The following is a 19668-nucleotide window of genomic DNA, read 5'->3' on the forward strand; positions in this document are numbered from 1 at the left end:
GTGGAACAATTGCAGCCAAAAAGCCATACCTCCAGCATGGAAAAAAGGCTAAGCGGCTCAACTATGCACAAAAACGTAGGAACCAGGGAGCAGCAAAATTATAGCAGGTGTTCTGGACTGATAAGTCAAAATGTACAATATTTGCCTGTAGCAGGAGCAGTTTGTTTGCCGAAGGGCTGAATAGCAGTACAATAATGAGTGTCTGCAGGCAGCAGGGAAGCATGGTGGAGGTTCCTTGCAAGCTTGGGGCTGCATTTCTGCAAATAGAGGTAGAGATTTGGTCAGGATCAATGGTGTCCTCAATGCTGAAAAATACAGGAAGATACCTATCCATAATGCTATACCATTAGGGAGGGGTGTGATTAGCCCCAAATTGTATTCTGCAACAGGACAATGACCCCCAAAAAAGTCATCAGCGTAAAGAAGAACAAGGAGTTCTGGAAGTGATGGTTTGGCCCCCACAGAACCCTTATCTCAACATCGAGTCTGCCTGGGATTACATGAAGACACAGAAGGATTTGAGGCAGCCTACATCCACAGAAGATCTGTGGTTAGTTCTCCAAGATGTTTGGAAGAACCTACCTGCCGAGTTCCTTAAATAATTGTGTGCAAGTGTACCTAGAGGAACTGATGAATTGATGCTGTTTGAAGGTAAAGGGTGGTCACACCAAATATTGATTTGATTTGGATTTCTCTTCTGTTCATTTACCTTCCATTTTGTTAATTGATAAAAATAAACTATTAACGCTTCTATTTCTGAAAGCATTCTTCATTTACAGCACTTTTCACACTGGTTATGTATGTTGCATAGTCCCATTGTATAAAAATGTTTAAAGGTACACACTGTTAAGGCTTGTTTACACTGCAACTGGAGGGTGGTAAAAACAGTCAGTTGAGCCATATGTTTACTGCACCCCCCCCCCCCCCCTTAACCTCTTCATGGCAGAGGGTAAAACAAATTGTTGTTGTTCAGGATTTACTGAATGTAGCGCCAACAGTTTGCTTAGTACTTTACAACATGAGGGCAGACCGTACACAATTCAATACAGGAAGAATCAGAGGGCCTTGCTAATTAGAGCTTACAGTATAAAAGGGAGGGTCAAGTATTACAAAAGGTAATGACTGTGGTGGATGAGTTGTATATCTGGGGGAGAGCTGTATATATGTGTATACTATTTGCTGTTTGTACCCGTAGTAGGGCCCAGAAACAAACTGCTTGTTGCTTTTTTTTTCCTCCTACCTAAAGTACGCTGACACTAACTTATCCTAATACCAATTAAAAAAAAAAAAAAAAAAATGCTTATTTCTCTTTCGTTCGTTGATGGACACAGATCCTGGTATTCATAACCATTGGGTTATACTTCTCCCTACAGGAGTGGGGCACAAGGCAGAAAAGAATTCTATATAAACAGGCAAAAAATTTGGGGGAGCATACCCATGTATTTCCAAAGCTGCTGCAGCTATGAACCAAAAGACATATATATTAAAAAAAAGAATAGCGCGCAAATGCAAAAGAAATTACTACCAAATCTGAAGAGAGTCCATAAATAAAAATGGGGGTTTGGTCCCACCATATGGCCATATCGTGCTCAAGCCCACTACTGCGTCAAAGTACCCCATTATCAGTGGGTCCTACACTATCCATGAAAAAGAGATGAATCCAGCCTTTCTAACCCTTGGAGATAATACTCCTTGCTGGGAAAAATGTACAAATGCACTACAGGGGACTCCTCCTATATCCACTTGATGGTGGACACTGATTGAGTACAGGTGTGTGTGGGGGGTGGGGAGGGCTGCTCAACCCCGATAGTCTGGTCAGACCGAATACATAATAAACAGGCAAAAAATTTGGGGGAGCATACCCATGTATTTCCAAAGCTGCTGCAGCTATGAACCAAAAGACATATATATTTAAAAAAAAGAAAAGCGCAAATGCAAAAGAAATTACTACCAAATCTGAAGAGAGTCCATAAATAAAAATGGGCAGTTTTTTTTTAATAGAAAAGAATTCTGGCTACACCCATGGACAGTCCCAGGGGAAGGGTGTATACTCACTCTCTCTGCTATAGCCACTCAGTTTTTTTTTTCTGCCTAGTCAGGAGTAAGGAACTAGTTCATTGCTGGGATCTCTGGTCCTGGCAAATTTTTTCTTTTTAGATAGAAATTTTTTCTTGTGAGAGCTACAATCAACTGCCAGACTGGGCGACGGGCTGGATAATCTAGATCCAGTTGTCACCCTAGTCTGGCCAGCGTGCGCATGCAGACCTCAGCTCCATGCTAGGTCGGTCGCAGCATAGCCCCACTGAACGGGGGATGGCCTGTGAGTAAAATGCCTCATGAGGCGTTCCTCCTGACTGATGGCTCCCCCCATTTCGATAGAGAAGGGTTCTGTCTGGAGCGGTGCCCGCCTTGTTCCTGGTATGGTCGGACCCCCGGGTTCCCCTCCATCCCGCAGGCTACCCCCCTTGCCGAGTCCCTCACCTGACCCCCCCTCCCCTCCACATATGTTGGGGCTGTCTTTGGGTGGCCTGGCCACTGTTTCTGGGGTGAGGGCAGGGCGCTTACTAGCGATGGGGACCGGGGGGGTGCGCTGCCGGCGACCGGACGATGTAGGGGGAGTTGTACCTGGTGGGGGCTCCTGCCAGGGCCCCCTCATTCTGCCTGGATCTGTCCCTGAGGCTTTGTCTCCCCCATTGGCAGAGGTGACCGTCATGTGACATAGGTGTGGGGGTACATAGGCGTGTGTGTTGCGTCTGGGGTCACGCCCAGAAGAAGTCTTTCTTATGACGAAACGTTGGCGATCCCAGACATAAACGTCCACACGCCCCCCAACGAAGCCGGCTGTTTATCCATATGCTGATCTGGAGACTTGCGGGACGCCGCGGTTAGATCCATGACCGGCACATACTACATGCCTGTTTTTGTCTTTTAAATTGTAAGTAGTTTTTTTAATAAATTTACCTATTGGTTTACGGGATTACGCTATGGGCCTCTGTTTCTTTCTACATATGGCTTTACGTTCAATGGAGTATATGAGAAGTTCCAAGTGTGCCACATATTAATGTGATCGGTTTAACAACACACCGGAAACGGCTTTCGGCTTTTGGAGTCTTTCGAAGCACCTGAGCTTGATATCGGTTGACCTACTGGTTTACTACTAGCTGGGAGAGGCTGTCTCATTAAACTGAGCAGCCACGGAATTTCGGTAAGCTGCTTGTTATACCTGAGCACAAGGGTGTCCCCTTCCTACACTTTTCCCTGGTGTCACTGGAAGAAAGTTATTTTGCACGTGGATTCACATCTCTGCACTTAATATTGGGACTATTCATTTGGACATTATCCCCTCTCCTTTTTTGTTTTCTTTATATGAGCTTTTCAGCTATATAATTGTTTACTGATTTCAGCGCTGCACTTTTTGGTTTTTATTGTATTTTTTGAATCACTGTTAGTTGATTTTGTGCCAGCTGCTCACTATTGTTCTTAATCATTTGGTTTTCTGTCACATCTAGCGCGGAAATTTTTCTTCTATTTATATTACATTTGTCTCCCTCGTGTTGTCGCCATTTTGTTGTAGCCTGTGTAGTACTATACACGGCAGCCATGTTTGTGTTGTCTGGCAGCAATTTTTCTGTGGTTTGCCATTGAAAATAGCGGTGGCCTTGACAGTGGAGCTCTGTGGGTGGTGATTTGGGCGGTGGGAGTCCCTCATCCCCTGGTGCTGACTCCTGGATGATTTTACTTCCTGATCGCCACGTGTAGTGCAATATCCTTGTGGTTTCTGGGGTGAGTCTGGTGGGGTCTTCCCCCCTCTCTGCTAAGGATCGATTGGCGTCTTGTGCCTGGCAATCTGGTGGTGTTGCCAGCGCTGTGGGCGATCGGGTGGTTCCAGCGCCGTGGGGGTTGTCCCTTAGACCCCTGGTGACTCATGGAGTCTTTGGCGCACATATCCCCACCTGATCCCCTCTGAGGCTTCGGGTCCCAACCATCCATCCATGCACTGGAGTCCCTTATGTCCCGGGTGGAGGTGGCTTTCGGATGACGGGCTAGCAAAAAGCGCCCCCCACCTTTCCCTGCCTCATCTGTCTCATCAGATCCTGAATCTATTTCGGCCGCTGCGAATGTGGGTCGCCCCGCTGGGTCTTCAACCATGCGCCTGGTGTCCTCTTATAGTGAGGATGATTCCCCCACGTCTGCAACCGCGCTGGTGGATGCACTGATTATATCTGTGCGTGAGACCCTAAAGATGGAGGACGCAGCTAAAGCTGCGATGGAGGCGCAGGTACCCTTTGGCACTCACAAGCTATCTAAAGCGGCAAAGGTGTTTCCTTTCCCGGCCTATTTTGACAGAATTGTTGTAAAAGAGTGGGGACGACCAAAGCGTCCCCATGGGGTTCCTAAGCGCTTTACTAGGAGTTACCCCTATGAGGAGTCCCTTCTTAAGAAGTTGACTGTGCACACCGGTGGTGGACCCTCCAGTTTCCATATTGAACAAGGCAACCATGATTCTGGTTGAAGAGTCCCCGGCTTTTAAGGCGGAGGCTGTGGCCCGCTGGTTTGGCAATAAGGCCGGTATTTACCATTGCCCTAGTGGCTCAAACTCTGACTGAGTGGGCTAAGCTCTTAGGCCGTGATCTGGAGGAGGAACAGCTCCCCTCTGCCTTTGCTGAGCTGGCGGACCAGCTGACCCAGGGGCTGCAGTTTATCTGTGATGCCTCTTTGAATGTGGCTCCCCTGATGGCTCGCCCCTCTGTTTTGGCGGTGGTCCATAGGCGTGTCTTTTGGCTCAAGTGCTGTTCTGCGGATCAGACTTCAAAAAAGGCTTTGACTGATCTTCCTTTCCAAGGAGATCGCCAGTTTAGAGCTACCCTGGATGACATCATTAAAGGTCTCACAAGTGGGAAGAGTAATTTTCTTCCGCAGGCCACTACGGGCAGTGAACCTAATCGTAGATGTTGGCCTTTCTTCATAGCTCATAAGTTTTTCCGTCTCTCAGACTCGACTGACAAGGGCTCAAAGCCTTTCAGGGCCTTTTCAGGGGGATCCAAAGGAGCCTGGTCTAGGAAGCCAAGATCGGGCTTCTCCAGACCCGTGGATAAGGTGCGCTCTCAACCATATCGGGGATGGGGGGATGTCTTAGCTGGTTGTAGTATCCGTTGACTTCCCTGGTGCAAGACATGTGGGTCCACGAAGTCTTTCGTTCTGGCTACAAGATCGAGTTTCGCTCTTGTCCTCCGGCAAGGTTTTTTCCTTCGAACCAGCGCCTGTCCCCCAGACCGCTTACAGGGCTAGTTTGGGGCGATACAAGACCTGTTCCTTCAAGGGGTGATTGTCCCGGTTCCAACTTCGGAACGTTTTCAGGATTTTTACTCAAACCTGTTCAGTCCCCAGGAAGGAGGGCAAAGTGCGTCCAATCTTGGACCTCAAGGCGCTCAACAGCTTTGTGCGGGTACAGAAGTTCAGAATGGAATCCATCCGAACTGTGTTGGCATCCCTGCATCTGGGAAATTTCCTTGCCTCTATCGATACCAAAGATGGCTACCTTCACATTCCGATATGTGCCAGTCACCAGCATTTTCTACGCGTTGCTGTGGGAGAGGAGCATTATCAGTTTGTGGTGTTACCCTTTGGTCTTGCTTCTGCTCCTCGGGTCTTCACAAAAGTATAAGCCCTGGTGCTAGCTTTGCTACGCCAACGGGGGATCGTGGTACTGGACTACTTGGACAATCACCTTCTGAGGGCGGAGTCTCCCTCTGTTCGGGTGGAAAACCGGGAGCTTACAATACACACTCTGCAGGAGTTCAGCTGGATTCTGAATTTTCAGAAGTCTGCTCCTGGCACCGTCTTGCAATGCAGCCTCATGGTCGTCAGTGAACACTTTCACAAAGTTCTATAACGTGGATGTGTTGGCATCTGCGGATGCTTCCTTTTGGCTGCAAGGTTTTTGCAAGCTGTTTAGAGGATCTGGTCCTCCTAAAGGTGTATTGTTTTTTTCAGGTGAGCTTCAGTTGTTTTGGTTGAGCCCCTGTTTACCTGGTTGGATATGGTTAGCCTTGGAATTTATTTTTTGCTGTTCTCACCCCTCATGTTTAACACTGCTTTGTGACGTCCCAATGGTTAAGAAGATGAGGAGCTGTGTCCGTCAATGAACGAAAGAGAAAATGGGATTTTTGACTTTCTGATGTTCATTGACAGACACAGCACCCACCCCTTTTGTGGAGTTGTAATTCTTCTGACACTGCTTGTAACAAAACTGAGTGCCTATAGCAGAGAGAGGGAGTATACCCCCTGGGACTGCCCATAGGCGTAAAACCTACACAGACTTTTATTTCTGCCTAGTGTCCTACTCCTGTAGGGGACAGTATAACCCAATGGTTAAGATCAGGAGCTGTGTCCGTCAATGAACATCAGAGAAATGGATTTTACGTAAGTCAAAATTCCCATTTTTTTTTTTTTTTATTACCAAAGACATGTAGCAGAATACATTTGGCTTGAATTTATGAAGAGATAACCATTTAAGGACCAGGCCTATTTTTGACACTTGTTGTTTACAAGTTTAAAATGAATATTTTTTGCTAGAAAATTGCCCAAACATTATATATAATATAATTTTCTTGTGCAAAGACTGGAGAATAAAATGGCATTTGTTGCAATTTTTTGTGTCACGCAGTATTTGTGCAGCGGTCTTTTAAACGCGACTTTTTTTGGAAAAAATAAATTTCACTACATTTAAAAAAAAAACGAAACAGTAAAGTTAGCCCAATTTGTTTCTATAATGTGAAAGCTAATGTTACGCCGAGTAAAAAGATACCCAACATGTCATGCTTCAAAATTACGCACGTTCGTGGAATGGTGACAAACATTGGTACTTGAAAAATCTCCATGGGCGACGCTTTAAAAATTTCTACAGGTTACCAGTTTAGAGTTACAGAGGAGGTCTAGGGCCAGAATTTTTGCTCTCGCTCTAACGATCGTGCGATGCCTCACGTGTGGGTTGAACACCGTTTACATATGTGGGCGCGACCCGCAAATGCGTTCGCTTCTGCACGCAAGCTCGGAGGGACGGGGCGCTTTATATTCTTTTTTTTTTTTTTTTTACACTGTCTTTTAAAAAACATTTCTCTGTCGCTCATTGACAGACGTAGTCCTCGTTGATTAATAACAACTCGGGTTATACTGCCCTCTACAGGAGTAGGACTAGACAGGAAATAAAACATTCTGGCCACACCTTAGGGGCAGTCCCAGAGGGTATATCCTCTCTCTCTCTGCTACAGCAAATCAGTTTTTTTCTGTCTAGTTAGGAGTAAGGACCTAGATGCCTTGCTAGGATCTTCGGTCCTGGCAGGATTTTTTTCTTAGAAAGATTTTTTTTTTAGACAGCTTTTTTCTCCAGTGTTCCTGTGAGATCTTCAAGCAAGAAAGCTGGAACTGGGCGACGGGCTGGATGTTGAGATCCAGTGGTCACCCCAGTTCCGCCTACGAGCACGTGCAGGCCATAGCTCCGCGCTGGGTCGGCCGCGACATAGTCCCACTGGACGGGGACTGACCCTGCGAGTTAAACGTCTCGCTTGAACGCCAATGACCAAGAGTCACGGCGTCTGTACTGGTCGACAGCCCCCCCACCCCGGTGGAGAGGGGTTCTGTCAGGAGTGGCGCCCGCCTGGTTCCGGTATGGTGAGTATGTTCCCCCTTTTCCCCCTGACGGGTTTGTGGTGAACGAGGGCCCCTCTCTGAAATGGTAAGGATGGGTCTCCCCTCTATCCTATAACAGGTCACAGATCCCCCTATTTGAGTTTGATTTTGTGAACAAGAAACCAGGAGGCTTGGTTTGGGAGCTGACAATCTAATGTCATTTCAAAACTGTAAAGATGACTGAAGTCCGTGGCAGTACTAGAATGTTACTATGGTAGCATAAGGTATCCTACCTGTCAGAGGTGTTCACAGGGCGATGCCATGAATCCCTGCAGTCCAGATCGCATTCCTCCAGCAAGGGCAGAGGGCTGCCTTCCGACGGCCCACGGACCGCATGCGGCCTGCCAGGGTCCGGTACCGCCGGCCAGGCTGATCACCATCAGGGTGAAGGTTTGTGGGGCCGAGATACTCCCGCAGGCCGCCAGACACGCCGTTATCCTGTACAGGCCGCCGCCATTGTCTGGGAGATCGCACGAGGCCGCCATATTGGCGTAGCCTCGTGTCTCCAGCATGGGGCGGCCATGTTTGAGGTGACCAAAACACCTCGAGGAGCTAGGGGAGGCGCCGGAAGGCGTGCAAAGGGGCGGAGCCGCCTCCTTTTTACCCGGGAAGCCAGCCAAAGACTTCCTGTCTGTTATAGACAGTGCTGAAACAAGTTGCATTTGAAACTCTGAGCATCAAGTGGTGAGCCTTGGGGTCTATCTCTCTCTTGCTCTGTAGGGGTCCCTAAGCAGGTAACACTGAGGGGCATTGTGGCGCTGGGGGTCTGAAAAAAAGAAAAAAAAAAAAAAGTTTTATATTTTTGGCAATTGATTTTTTTCCGGGTAGTGTCTGGAATTATCATGGACCCTGCCACACAGGTACCCCCACCTGTTTCCCTCGAGGTGGCCGCAGGACCCGCCAGTTCACAGAGTATGGATGCATTTACAGCAGTTTTGGAGTCTTTGGTGTCTCGGGTGGAGACGGCCTGTCAGGGACGGGGGTCAAGAAAGCGACCCCCGCCTACCCCTATATCATCTGATACTTCAGATTCAGATTCTGAGATGGTCATTGCAGCTGCAGGTCCCTCTGCAGGGGCTGTTGTCTCAGGTAAAGTTCCCTCAGACAGTGAGGAGGACGTTCTTGCTTCCGCCATAGCACAAGAAGAAGCATTGGTGGACGCACTAGTTGTGGCGGTTCGGGAAACCTTAAGACTTGAGGTTTTACCGGCAGAGGCAACTGAAATGGAAATTCCCTTTGGTACTAGCAAACCTACCAAGACGGTGAAGGTTTTTCCTTTACCCAGATGTTTTGGTAATAAGATTAAAGAGGAATGGGATCATTCAAAGCGTACCTTTACTATTTCCAAGCGCATTGCTAGACGCTATCCGTTTGAGGAATCCCTCATTAAGAAATGGACGGTACCACCAGTGGTGGATCCACCTATTTCCAGACTGAATAAAGCCACGGTTATCCCGTTGGAGGACGCTCCGTCCTTTAAGGATCCGGTGGATCGGAAGATGGAAGCGGAGTCCCGCACTATCTTTTCCCTGATGGGGTCAGCCTCTAGACCAGTAATTGTCATTGGTTTAGTTTCACAGACATTAACGGAATGGGCGAGATTGGTGCGCCAGGACCTGAAGGGGAAAGGTATCCCCCAGGCAACATCTGATTTGATGGAACAGATTATACAAGGACTACAGTTCATCTGTGACGCAGCCTTGGATGCCACCCCCCTATTAGGGCATGCATCTATGTCAGCGGTAATCCTCAGACGTGTGCTGTGGTTAAAATGCTGGTCAGCGGACCTAGGTTCCAAAAAGACCTTGGCGAATCTCCCCTTTCAGGGGAATCGCCTATTTGGGGCCACCCTAGATGAGATCATTAAGGATGTCACTGGGGGCAAAAGCACTTTTTTGCCGCAGGCTGCTAAAGCTAAAGGACCTCGCAACAAGCGTGGACCTTTCTTTGCCGCTCATAAAGGGTTCGTTCGCTCTGCTGGAGCGAGCGGGAAAGGCAAAACCCCTCTAGGAGGGTTCAAGAAGCGCTGGTCGGACAAACAAAAGACCGACTCAGCCAAACCTGAAGCTAAGGCTTATACAGCCTGAAGGTGCGCCCCCACCCGGCTTGAGGGTGGGGGGACGTCTTCACCGGTATTCAGAGCACTAGATCGAGCATCGATCACTGCTACCGGTGCGATTCTTCCCTTCCAACATTTAAGTACCACAAGGAGTGGTAGTTACCGTTCCCTGAACAGATCATTTTCTTTACCTTTTCCAAAGATTAGTCTCAGTTCCCCACAGGAATCGGATCCGGTTGAGCAGACAGACCAAGGAGCATCTAGCCGGGTGACTTCGGTCTCTAATGTTCAACCAGGAGAAATCATCACTCCTGATAGGAATCGGGTGTCTGATAAATGTGTGGGAACAGAGAGCGATCAGACTTTGTCGGATTGCCTGGGCCAGGTAGCTCTAGGGCAGCCTGGTTCGGATCCAGTCAGACAATATCAGGGTGATGACTTAGGTCGATCACCAAGGATTTCACCATCTGTGTCTTCTTCAGAGCATCCCGGAGGCGCGGAGGTTGGTAACGCACGCCCACGATCCTCTAGCGGACGCAGCAGACGCGCTGAATGGCCTGTTAAGGCAGTGTCAGCTATTAGATGCATTCCCTCCTCTCAGATTGCTGCTGAGATTTCTCCGCAGGATGGAGATGGAGGGATCTCCAGTTATCCTGGAAATTCTAGGCTAGCCTCGTCAAGCCGGTCAGGCCGACTTGGACATGCTAGTCGCGAACGCTCCTTGGAGACTTCCTCTCAGGGAGGATCTGCGGTCTCAAGGACCGATCTTCCATTGTGCTTTACAGTCGCTGGTTTTAATGGCCTGGCCATTGAGACCCAGGTACTGAAGGACAGAGGGTTGTCAGCTTCAGTTATTCCTAATCTAATTAAGGCAAGGAAAGCGACTTCCAGCAAGGTCTATTATCGCACATGGAAGACTTAAATCGCGTGGTGTGAATCTTTGGGATTTCCTCCACGTATCTATTCGGTGACCCGAATCTTGACTTTTCTGCAAAAGGGGGTTGAGCAGAAACTATCCTTGAGCACCATCAAGGGTCAGGTTTAAGCATTAGCAATCTTCTTTCAGAAGCCCTTGGCTACTCATTCCTTAGTGCGGAATTTCATTCAGGGGGTGCGGCACCTGGCTCCACCAGTCCGCGCGCCCTTACCGCCCTGGGATCTTAATTTGGTTTTGTCGGTTCTGCAGAAACCTCCCTTTGAAAATATCAGGGAGATTCCCTTGCTTACTTTATCCCAGAAGGTGGCCTTCTTGGTGGCTATCACTTCTGCACGCAGGGTGTCAGAACTGGCTGCATTATCATGCCAGTCCCCATATTTAGTGGTTCATAGGGATAAGGTAGTTCTTCATCCAAAGCCATCCTTTCTTCCAAAGGTGGTTTCAGACTTTCATCTGAATGAAGATATTGTGCTACCTTCCTTGTGTCCTCAGCCCAATCATCATCGGGAACATGCGTTGCATTCCTTGGATGTGGTTCGGGCAATCAGGGTACACCTGAAGGCTACGGAATCGTTCCGTAAAACTGATTCACTTTTTGTGATAACGGATGGCCCCAGAAAGGGGTTGCCTGCATCTGCCGAGACTATCTCCAAATGGATTAGACAGACGGTGGTACAGGCTCTATTAAGGGTCGGAATCCTCCGTTCCCTGTTAAGGCGCACTCCACTCGAGCGCTCAGTACTTCCTGGGCCTACCGCCATCAGGCGTCAGTGGTCCAGGTGTGCAAGGCGGCCACCTGGTCGTCGGTACATACCTTTACAAAATTTTATAAAATTGATGTGATGGCATCGGCGGATGCCTCATTTGGCCGCAAGGTTTTGCAGGCCGCAATTTGAGGAGACCGGTGGTCTACCTCGAGGGTTTTTTTCCGTTGGAATTTCTGTTGAGTCTCATCTTTGATTGATGAGCCTTTAGAACTTCTAGTTGGCACCGGTTGGGCCTTCTAGATTGGATTTTGATTTCCATTTTCCCACCTCTCATTTGTGGTACTGCTTTGGGACGTCCCGAGTTGTTATTAATCAACGAGGACTACGTCTGTCAATGAGCGACAGAGAAAAATGGATTTTTGTAAAATCTTACCGTAAAATCCTTTTCTCTTAAGCTCATTGACAGACGTAGTACCCGCCCCTCTGTTTTTGAGTTGGGTTGGGTTAAATTCTCTAAACACTGCTTTGTGACATAACTGATTTGCTGTAGCAGAGAGAGAGAGGATATACCCTCTGGGATTGCCCCCTAAGGTGTGGCCAGAATGTTTTCTTTCCTGTCTAGTCCTACTCCCGTAGAGGGCAGTATAACCCGAGTTGTTATTAATCAACGAGGACTACGTCTGTCAATGAGCTTAAGAGAAAAGGATTTTACGGTAAGATTTTACAAAAATCCATTTTTTTTTTATCACTTTTTTTCCTATTACAAGCAATGTAAACATCCCTTGTAATAGGAATAGGTAGGATAGGTCCTCTTTAATGTGAGATCTGGGGTCAAAAAGACAAAAGCAAAAAAAAGGAAGTTTTTTTTCATCATTAAAAAAAAAATGGGCTCTTTAAAACGGAGTTCCGGCCACAAAATCGACATAATCGACATAATCGATTTTGTGGCCATCCGCTTGCTTTTCTTCACCTGAAAAGGGAATGGATAGTTAGATTTTTTTTTTTTTACCTTGTTATTGTAGAAATAAATACCCACCTTTCTTCCACTTCCTCCCTCGGCGGCCGCGGCCCGTGCCGTCACTTCCGGTTTGCAATGATTCCCGGGAGCTGAACGTCATCGCTCCCAGGAATCAATGCGATGGCACCGGCCCCACTCGTCACTTCCGGTGCGACGCCGCATTCCCTGCTAAACAGCTTCTGGGCATGCAGGTAAGTGCGAACCGGGACAGATCAGAGGCTAGCCATTGTGGAATGTACTAGCCCTGACTGTCCCAGGGGTATGTTCATTGAATTTTTTTTTTTGTGGCCGGAACTCCGCTTTAAGGCCGTTGGGAGGAAGCGACGTATCATGTTGCTCCTGTCCTTCAAGGCTATAGAGTCGAGTGAGGGCCAGCTTGCCCTTACTCAACTTCCTGCCTAGGAGGGGAAAGGACTGAATCGCTTTCCACTCCGGTAAGCGGGGAAAACGACTGGCAAATCCGCCGCGATCTGCTGCCATAACCCTGGTATTTAACGTCAAAGTAGCAACGTAAATCTGCGGCGGGAGCGGTCCGGAAGTGGTTAAATATTTTGATTTCTTTTTTATTGGATAGGTTTTAGAACAGGAGAATTTTTTTTTTTTTTTTAAGTTTTCTGATTTTTCTTTTTTGCTTGTTGCAAAAAGTAAAACCCAGTCTTGATTAAATACCACAAAAAGAAAGCTGTTAGTGCCTGTTGAATACATCTGAAAGGTAAGCCACTACTTTAGAGGGGTGGCAAAAGCTGCTGTATGTGTAAACCTTGATAAAGAGAGAAGACAATAGAGTGGATTCTAAGGCTTCCTGTCTATCAGTTCATTTGAAACAGCGATAAGCGAACAATTATGGATTTATTATGAAAATTATGTATTTTGTTTCAGCATTTACTGTAATCATTCGGTGTCTGTATGTTTTTGTTTCAGGATGTGGACATTATTTAATCTGAACAATTTTTCTGTGTTTAGGACAATTCGAGTATGGCTGAAGAGAGACAGCGGGCAGTATTGGCCAAGTATCTACCATACCATGTCATGTGAGTTCATCTAATACTCTACCTCAGCCTTTTTCACCCAGGGTGCCTTAAAGCTTCTTCAGGGGTGCCTTGGCAAAATGCCTAAAAATTGATAAAAAATAGTATACAAGCCAGCAGGTGGATGAAGCCTGCTTTTTATTTACACAAAGCCGCAGGTTTTCATTGTGCACCATTACAACTTTCTGGCATCCTAAGAACAAATGATGTTATCATATGATGAGTATGTCTGTCGCCTCCACAGCATCCTTGTTTGAACCTCCTTTGCATCTCGCCCAGAGCACTGGGGTCACATTAGCTGACTGATGAAGAGAAAATTAGGGAGAAAAGAAACATTGGAATACTAGTCAGTACCCGTGTGCAAAAATGCATTTGCTTTGGAAGAAAAAAATCAGCTTGAACGTTGGGTGTCCTACATGTATTGATGTTGCTGCATTATATAAAACTATTAGAGTAGTTTTTTTACATTTTAGAATGGGGTACCTCGAGATGTCCATAATTTTAAAGGGTGCCTTGACCAAAAAAATAATGAGAAATACTGCTCTACCTATACCCTACCCACAAAAAACAGAATCGGGTTAGTGACCTAAAGCAGGTGTCTGATCCCACTTCCCACTGTGAACCCACATTGTCTGTTATTCCATTACATTCAATGGCAAGAAAATGTTTAACTGCTTTTCTGCAGAAACTTGCTATAAAATGTGATCTTATGCTTATCTTAGTCACAACAATAGACAAACACAATGTGCTTAGGCTGATCACATACTAAGTATTATTTTTTCTATTGAACAAGCCCATTAAACATTCACAGTGCTGGAGGAAAATGTAAGTGAAACCTTACACTACCTAAAGAGGTTGTAAACCTCAGAATTAAAAAAAAAAAAAAAAAAAAAAAAAACACACAATGAGCTAGTATGCATCGCATACTAGCTCATAATGAAATACTTACCTTAGAACGAAGCCCCCGCAGTGCCGCCCGCTCACCTCTCTCACGGGTGACATGTTCGGTCGCCCTTCTTCCAGGTTTGCGGCATCCGGGCACTGATTGGCTGGAGCCGCGATGACGTCATGCGCGCGGGAGCCGACGGTCTCGGCACAGGGCTCTGAAGGAACGGCACCAGCGCCGTTCCTTCGGAGCACATGCACCAGTGATGTCAAAACGGTGCATGTTTAGGAGATATTTACAGTACCTATAGATAAGCCTTATCATAGGCTTACCTATAGGTACAAGTTGTAGAGGAGGGTTTACTTCCTCTTTAAAGGAAAGCTAATAGGAGTCTGTAGTTTGTACACCTGGAGGCCAGTTATTAAAATGAATTTGGCTATGTGGTTTAAAGCTACTTTGATAAGACACTCAAACATTTTAAGATTGCTGTTCATAAACAACATCAGCTGATGTGAACCATGCCTCACAAAAAGGAGCTCTCTGAAGACATATAATCAAGATTAGTTGATCTGCATAGGGTTGGAAAGGCATACAAAGCAATCTCAACGTGTATAAGCATCCGTCAGTGGACAGCCAAATAGTCTATAAATGGAGACGGCTTAGTACTGGGGCTACTCTTCCTAGTAGTGAATGCCCAGCCAAGATGAATCCAAATGCACACCACAGAATCCTCAGTGAGGTATATAAGAACCCACAAGTAGCAGCTAAAGGCTTTAAGACATCACTGGAACTGGCAAATTTCCCCGTTCATGAGTCCACAATACGTAGTCTTTGAACAGGCAGGGTATCCAATGGCAGAACAGCACAGGAAGCTGCTTCTCTTAAAAAAAACATTGATGGGTGCCTGAAGTTTACCAAAAAGTACCTTGGTAAACCACTCGCAAAACGTTTTGTCCACTGATGGAAAAAAAAAGTTGAAATGTTTGAAAAGAATTCTCAGCACTATGTACAGTGCCTTGCGAAAGTATTCGGCCCCCTTGAACTTTTCGACCTTTTGCCACATTTCAGGCTTCAAACATAAAGATATAAAACTAATTTTTTTTGAAGAATCAACAAGTGGGACACAATCATAAAGTGGAACGAAATTTATTGGATATTTCGAACTTTGTTAATTTAAGTTAATACTTTGTAGCGACACCTTTTGCTGCAATTACAGCTGTAAGCCACTTGGGGTATGTCTCTATCATTTTTGTACATCGAGAGACTGAAATTTTTGCCCATTCCTCCTTGCAAAACAGCTCAAGCTCAGTGAGGTTGGATGGAGAGCGTTTCTGAACAGCAGTTTTCAGTTCTTTCCACAGATTCTCGATTGCATTCAGGTCTGGACTTTTGACTTGGCCATTCTAACACCTAGATATGTTTATTTGTGAACCATTCCATTGTAGATTTTGCTTTGTTTTGGATCATTGTCTTGTTGGAAGACAGATCTCTGTCCTAGTCTCAGGTCTTTTGCAGACTCCATCAGGTTTTCTTCCAGAATGGTCCTGTATTTGGCTCTATCCATCTTCCCATCAATTTTAACCACCTTCCCTGCTGAAGAAAAGCAGGCCCAAACCATGATGCTGCCACCACCATGTTTGACAGTGGGGATGGTGTGTTCAGGGTGATGAGCTGTGTTGCTTTTACGCCAAACATAACGTTTTGCATTGTTGCCAAAAGGTTCGATTTTGGTTTCATCTGACCAGAGCACCTTCTTCCACATGTTTGGTGTGTCTCCCAGGTGGCTTGTGGCAAACTTTAAACGACACTTTTTATGGATATCTTTAAGAAATGGCTTTCTTCTTGCCACTCTTCCATAAAGGCCAGATTTGTGCAGTATATGACTGATTGTTGCCCTATGGACAGAGTCTCCCACCTCAGCTGTAGATCTCTGCAGTTCATCCAGAGTGATCATGGGCCTCTTGGCTGCATCTCTGATCAGTCTTCTCCTTGTATGAGCTGAAAGTTTAGAGGGACGGCCAGGTCTTCGTAGATTTGCAGTGGTCTGATACTCCTTCCATTTCAATATTATCGCTTGCACAGTGCTCCTTGGGATATTTAAAGCTTGGGAAATCTTTTTGTATCCAAATCCGGCTTTAAACTTCTCCACAACAGTATCTCGGACCTGCCTGGTGTGTTCCTTGTTCTTCATGATGCTCTCTGCGCTTTAAACTGACCTCTGAGACTATCACAGTGCAGGTGCATTTATACGGAGACTTGATTACACACAGGTGGACTCTATTTATCATCATTAGTCATTTAGGTCAACATTGGATCATTCAGAGATCCTCACTGAACTTCTGGAGAGAGTTTGCTGCATTGAAAGTAAAGGGGCTGAATAATTTTGCACGCCCAATTTTTCAGTTTATTTGTTAACAAAGTTTGTAATTTTTTGTGAAGAATCAACAACAAGTGGGACACAATCATGAAGTGGAACGAAATTTATTGGATATTTCAGTTTTTATATATTTATGTTTGAAGCCTGAAATGTGGCAAAAGGTTGAAAAGTTCAAGGAGGCCGAATACTTTCGCAAGGCACTGTATAGCGCAAAAAAAGGCACAGCTTACTAACCTCAAAACATCAACCCAACAGTGAAGTATGCTGAAGGGAATAATATTGCAACACCAACTAATCTTCGTAGAGAAACTGGTATCAGTAGCGCAATCACATTATGGTCATTAAAACATATAAGTATAAAATGGTTAATATAAAATACAATGGCCCATAAGCAAGTAATTGCACACAGGAGAAAGTAATGTGGAGGAAACAGTCCATGTAGAGCTGTGCTCACTGGTGGGTCTCATGGCAGTATTGTCATGTGTCTCTCCCCCCCCCCCCCCTTCCCTTCTGCTTTCTTATTGTCTTCCTGGCAGGCCTGTCCTTGCTGCATTTTACACTTCCTGTCAGCTTGTAGGCTGTGTGACACCCTGCAAGGAAACAGGTGCAGCCATAAGACCCATGAACAGGAATGTGCTCTCAGTCTGTGCTAGCAAATAAGCTAAGCAGGTTTACTGACTTTAGCACAAGCTGCAGTATTAAAGGAGAAGTTCGGATTTTTTTTTTTAAAGAATCTACTTATGTGCATGCAACATCGGTCCGATGCTGCATCTGTCCCCCGCCAGCTCTAAGACTGAGAACCAAGCAATCATTTACTGCTGATCGCTTGATTCTCAGAGCTCTGTGAGCGGAGAGCTGGTGACTGTCAGTTGTCGCTGTCTGTTCTGCCCCTCCTTCCATGCTCATTGGAGCATTGGGCTGTGGTGGGGGGCGGCTGGCTCAGGCTCTCAGCGGCTCTCTGAGAGGCTGATCCAAGTGGCAGTCCAGGGTTGTGGGTGAATCCTGACTTTATTATCGTGATCTTGCCCCAGCCTGGACCAGTTCTGTGACATCAGCTAACAGCGGGCTTCACCCTGCTGTCTGCTGAAAACGGGTCACAGGAGTGCAGAACGAACTGCACTCCTATCATCCACAGGAGTACAGCCAAATGAGCTTTGGCTGTACTTCTCCTTTAACTGCAGGTCACTGGTGGAATTTACTTGTTGTCTGGAGTTCCCTATTAAATTGTTAGTTTCTTTGGAGAACTGTGTAAATGGGAGAAGAGAGTTCTGTGCTTTTGGTTGGATTGACGTGAATTGTGAGTAAAGCTAAACAAACCTTCTGTCCTTGTAATATCCTGGAAACTTTGTTGTCAATTAACAACAAGAAGTAACATACATCAGCTGGATAGTTCCTGGGTTTTAAATCTTTGTACTCCATCTGAAGGAAGTCATTATTATTGCGGAGTCAGGAAATATCTGATAGAAGGTATTTCGATTTTTTTAATTGCCATGTCTGTCATAATAAGGACAGTCCAGATCTCTTCAAGATTCTCCTTTAAAATTACACTCTGCAGAGCTCAGTTAGGTCCCTCCCCGTCACCATTTTTCTCTTGGTGTCAGGACAACTTGTCAGAAGTGACTCGTGCTGATAGCAGAAGAATGGGGCAGCAGACAGAAATGACACGTAAGGCCTGTACACATGATAAGAAAATCAGAAGTAAATTTAATCTGAACGATCTGCTGATTTTTGGATCGTTAGTTTAGTGCTTTCGACAGCTGATTACGAATTTTCGTATGACAAAAACTAGATGTGCAGGCTATAAAAGTTTTATCGTACGTCAACACAATGTCCGATTTTCGTTTAATTAGTAGTTTTCATCCGAAAAAATCGTAGACTAGGCATGCTCAGAAATGAAAGAATACATACAAAACCATTCAACACATGACATGATCACTTCTGCAGTTGAGTTCTGTCGTACAAGAATTTTTTCGTTTGAAATTAACCTCTTCACTTTCGATATGAGACTAGCATGAAACAAAAAAACGGATGAAAATTCATCTGATAAACTGATCGTGTGTACGAAGCTTTAGTGCTCCTGGATTCAGACAAGTACACAGTATAGAGGGATATGCTTTGCTCATATTTTTTGTCAAAGGTTTGTGACCACTTTAAAATTGCATGCCTGTAAAATGACAAAAAGTATTTACAGTTTATCATCTTAAAATGAACTGTGAATTATGGCCATATAATTTTTTTTCTTTCCCTTAGACGTTTGTGGCAGTATCTGACATGTGAAGCACAGTTGCGGTTTCCCTATATATGTAGCCCATACATTGTACAATTTTCTTTCTTCCCTTCCACGGGTTGGAGGAAAGAAAATTGCTCAATTCAACACCCCCCCCCCCTCCACACAGTGTTTTTTTGGGGAATCGCTCCGGCTATGCTATTGTGTTCTGCCGGCAGAAAGCCCTCCCTGCCAGCCAAATGTGATGATCACTGCTAGCAGCTATAGCCGCTGGTAGTGATGGCATGCAAAAAATCTGGCAGGTCTGGTGTAATGAAGTTGATAGATGGATCGACTTCAGTACAACCAGCCTGCCAATAGATGAATCAAATCTTGGGCGGTCCATGCTGTACCAGCCAAGATTGAATCAATCTTTGGCCAGCTTAACATGCCCCCTATGTGATGGCATCTCCACTACAACTAAACTAGCACAAACAGGAAGTGACCGTGTTCATTGCTTCCAGGTTCAGTTCTGACAAGCTCCCGAATCTCTTAATTATGTACTTTATATTGGCCATTTATGTAAGCCAAACTCTGCTTAACCACTTGCCGTCATTCTTGGTAATGTAAAAATGAAACCCGCCTAAATCTTTTATTAAAAAGCTAAGAACCTGCTAAAAACAAAATGGTATCAAGCTGTGAGCTTGTTTCAAACCACTTGAAGTCCAAGCCTAATGGCCTAAGGACGGCAAGTATTTGGG

The 19668-nt window shown here is 45.7% G+C and overlaps 1 protein-coding gene across 1 annotated transcript in view; it reads left to right on the top strand.

Annotated features, from left to right (window-relative positions):
* Positions 1–19668, top strand: part of WDFY1 (WD repeat and FYVE domain containing 1) — a 78219-nt gene that overhangs the window by 32160 nt on the left and 26391 nt on the right. Inside the window, exon 2 of the mRNA XM_082252436.1 lies at positions 13374–13441. Within this exon, the coding sequence (XP_082108562.1) occupies positions 13374–13441 (68 nt within the window). The remainder of the gene's footprint in view (positions 1–13373; positions 13442–19668) is intronic.

Source organism: Pelophylax lessonae (assembly GCF_965119305.1).
Source record: "Pelophylax lessonae genome assembly, chromosome: 3".
Taxonomy (NCBI): Eukaryota; Metazoa; Chordata; class Amphibia; order Anura; family Ranidae; genus Pelophylax; species Pelophylax lessonae.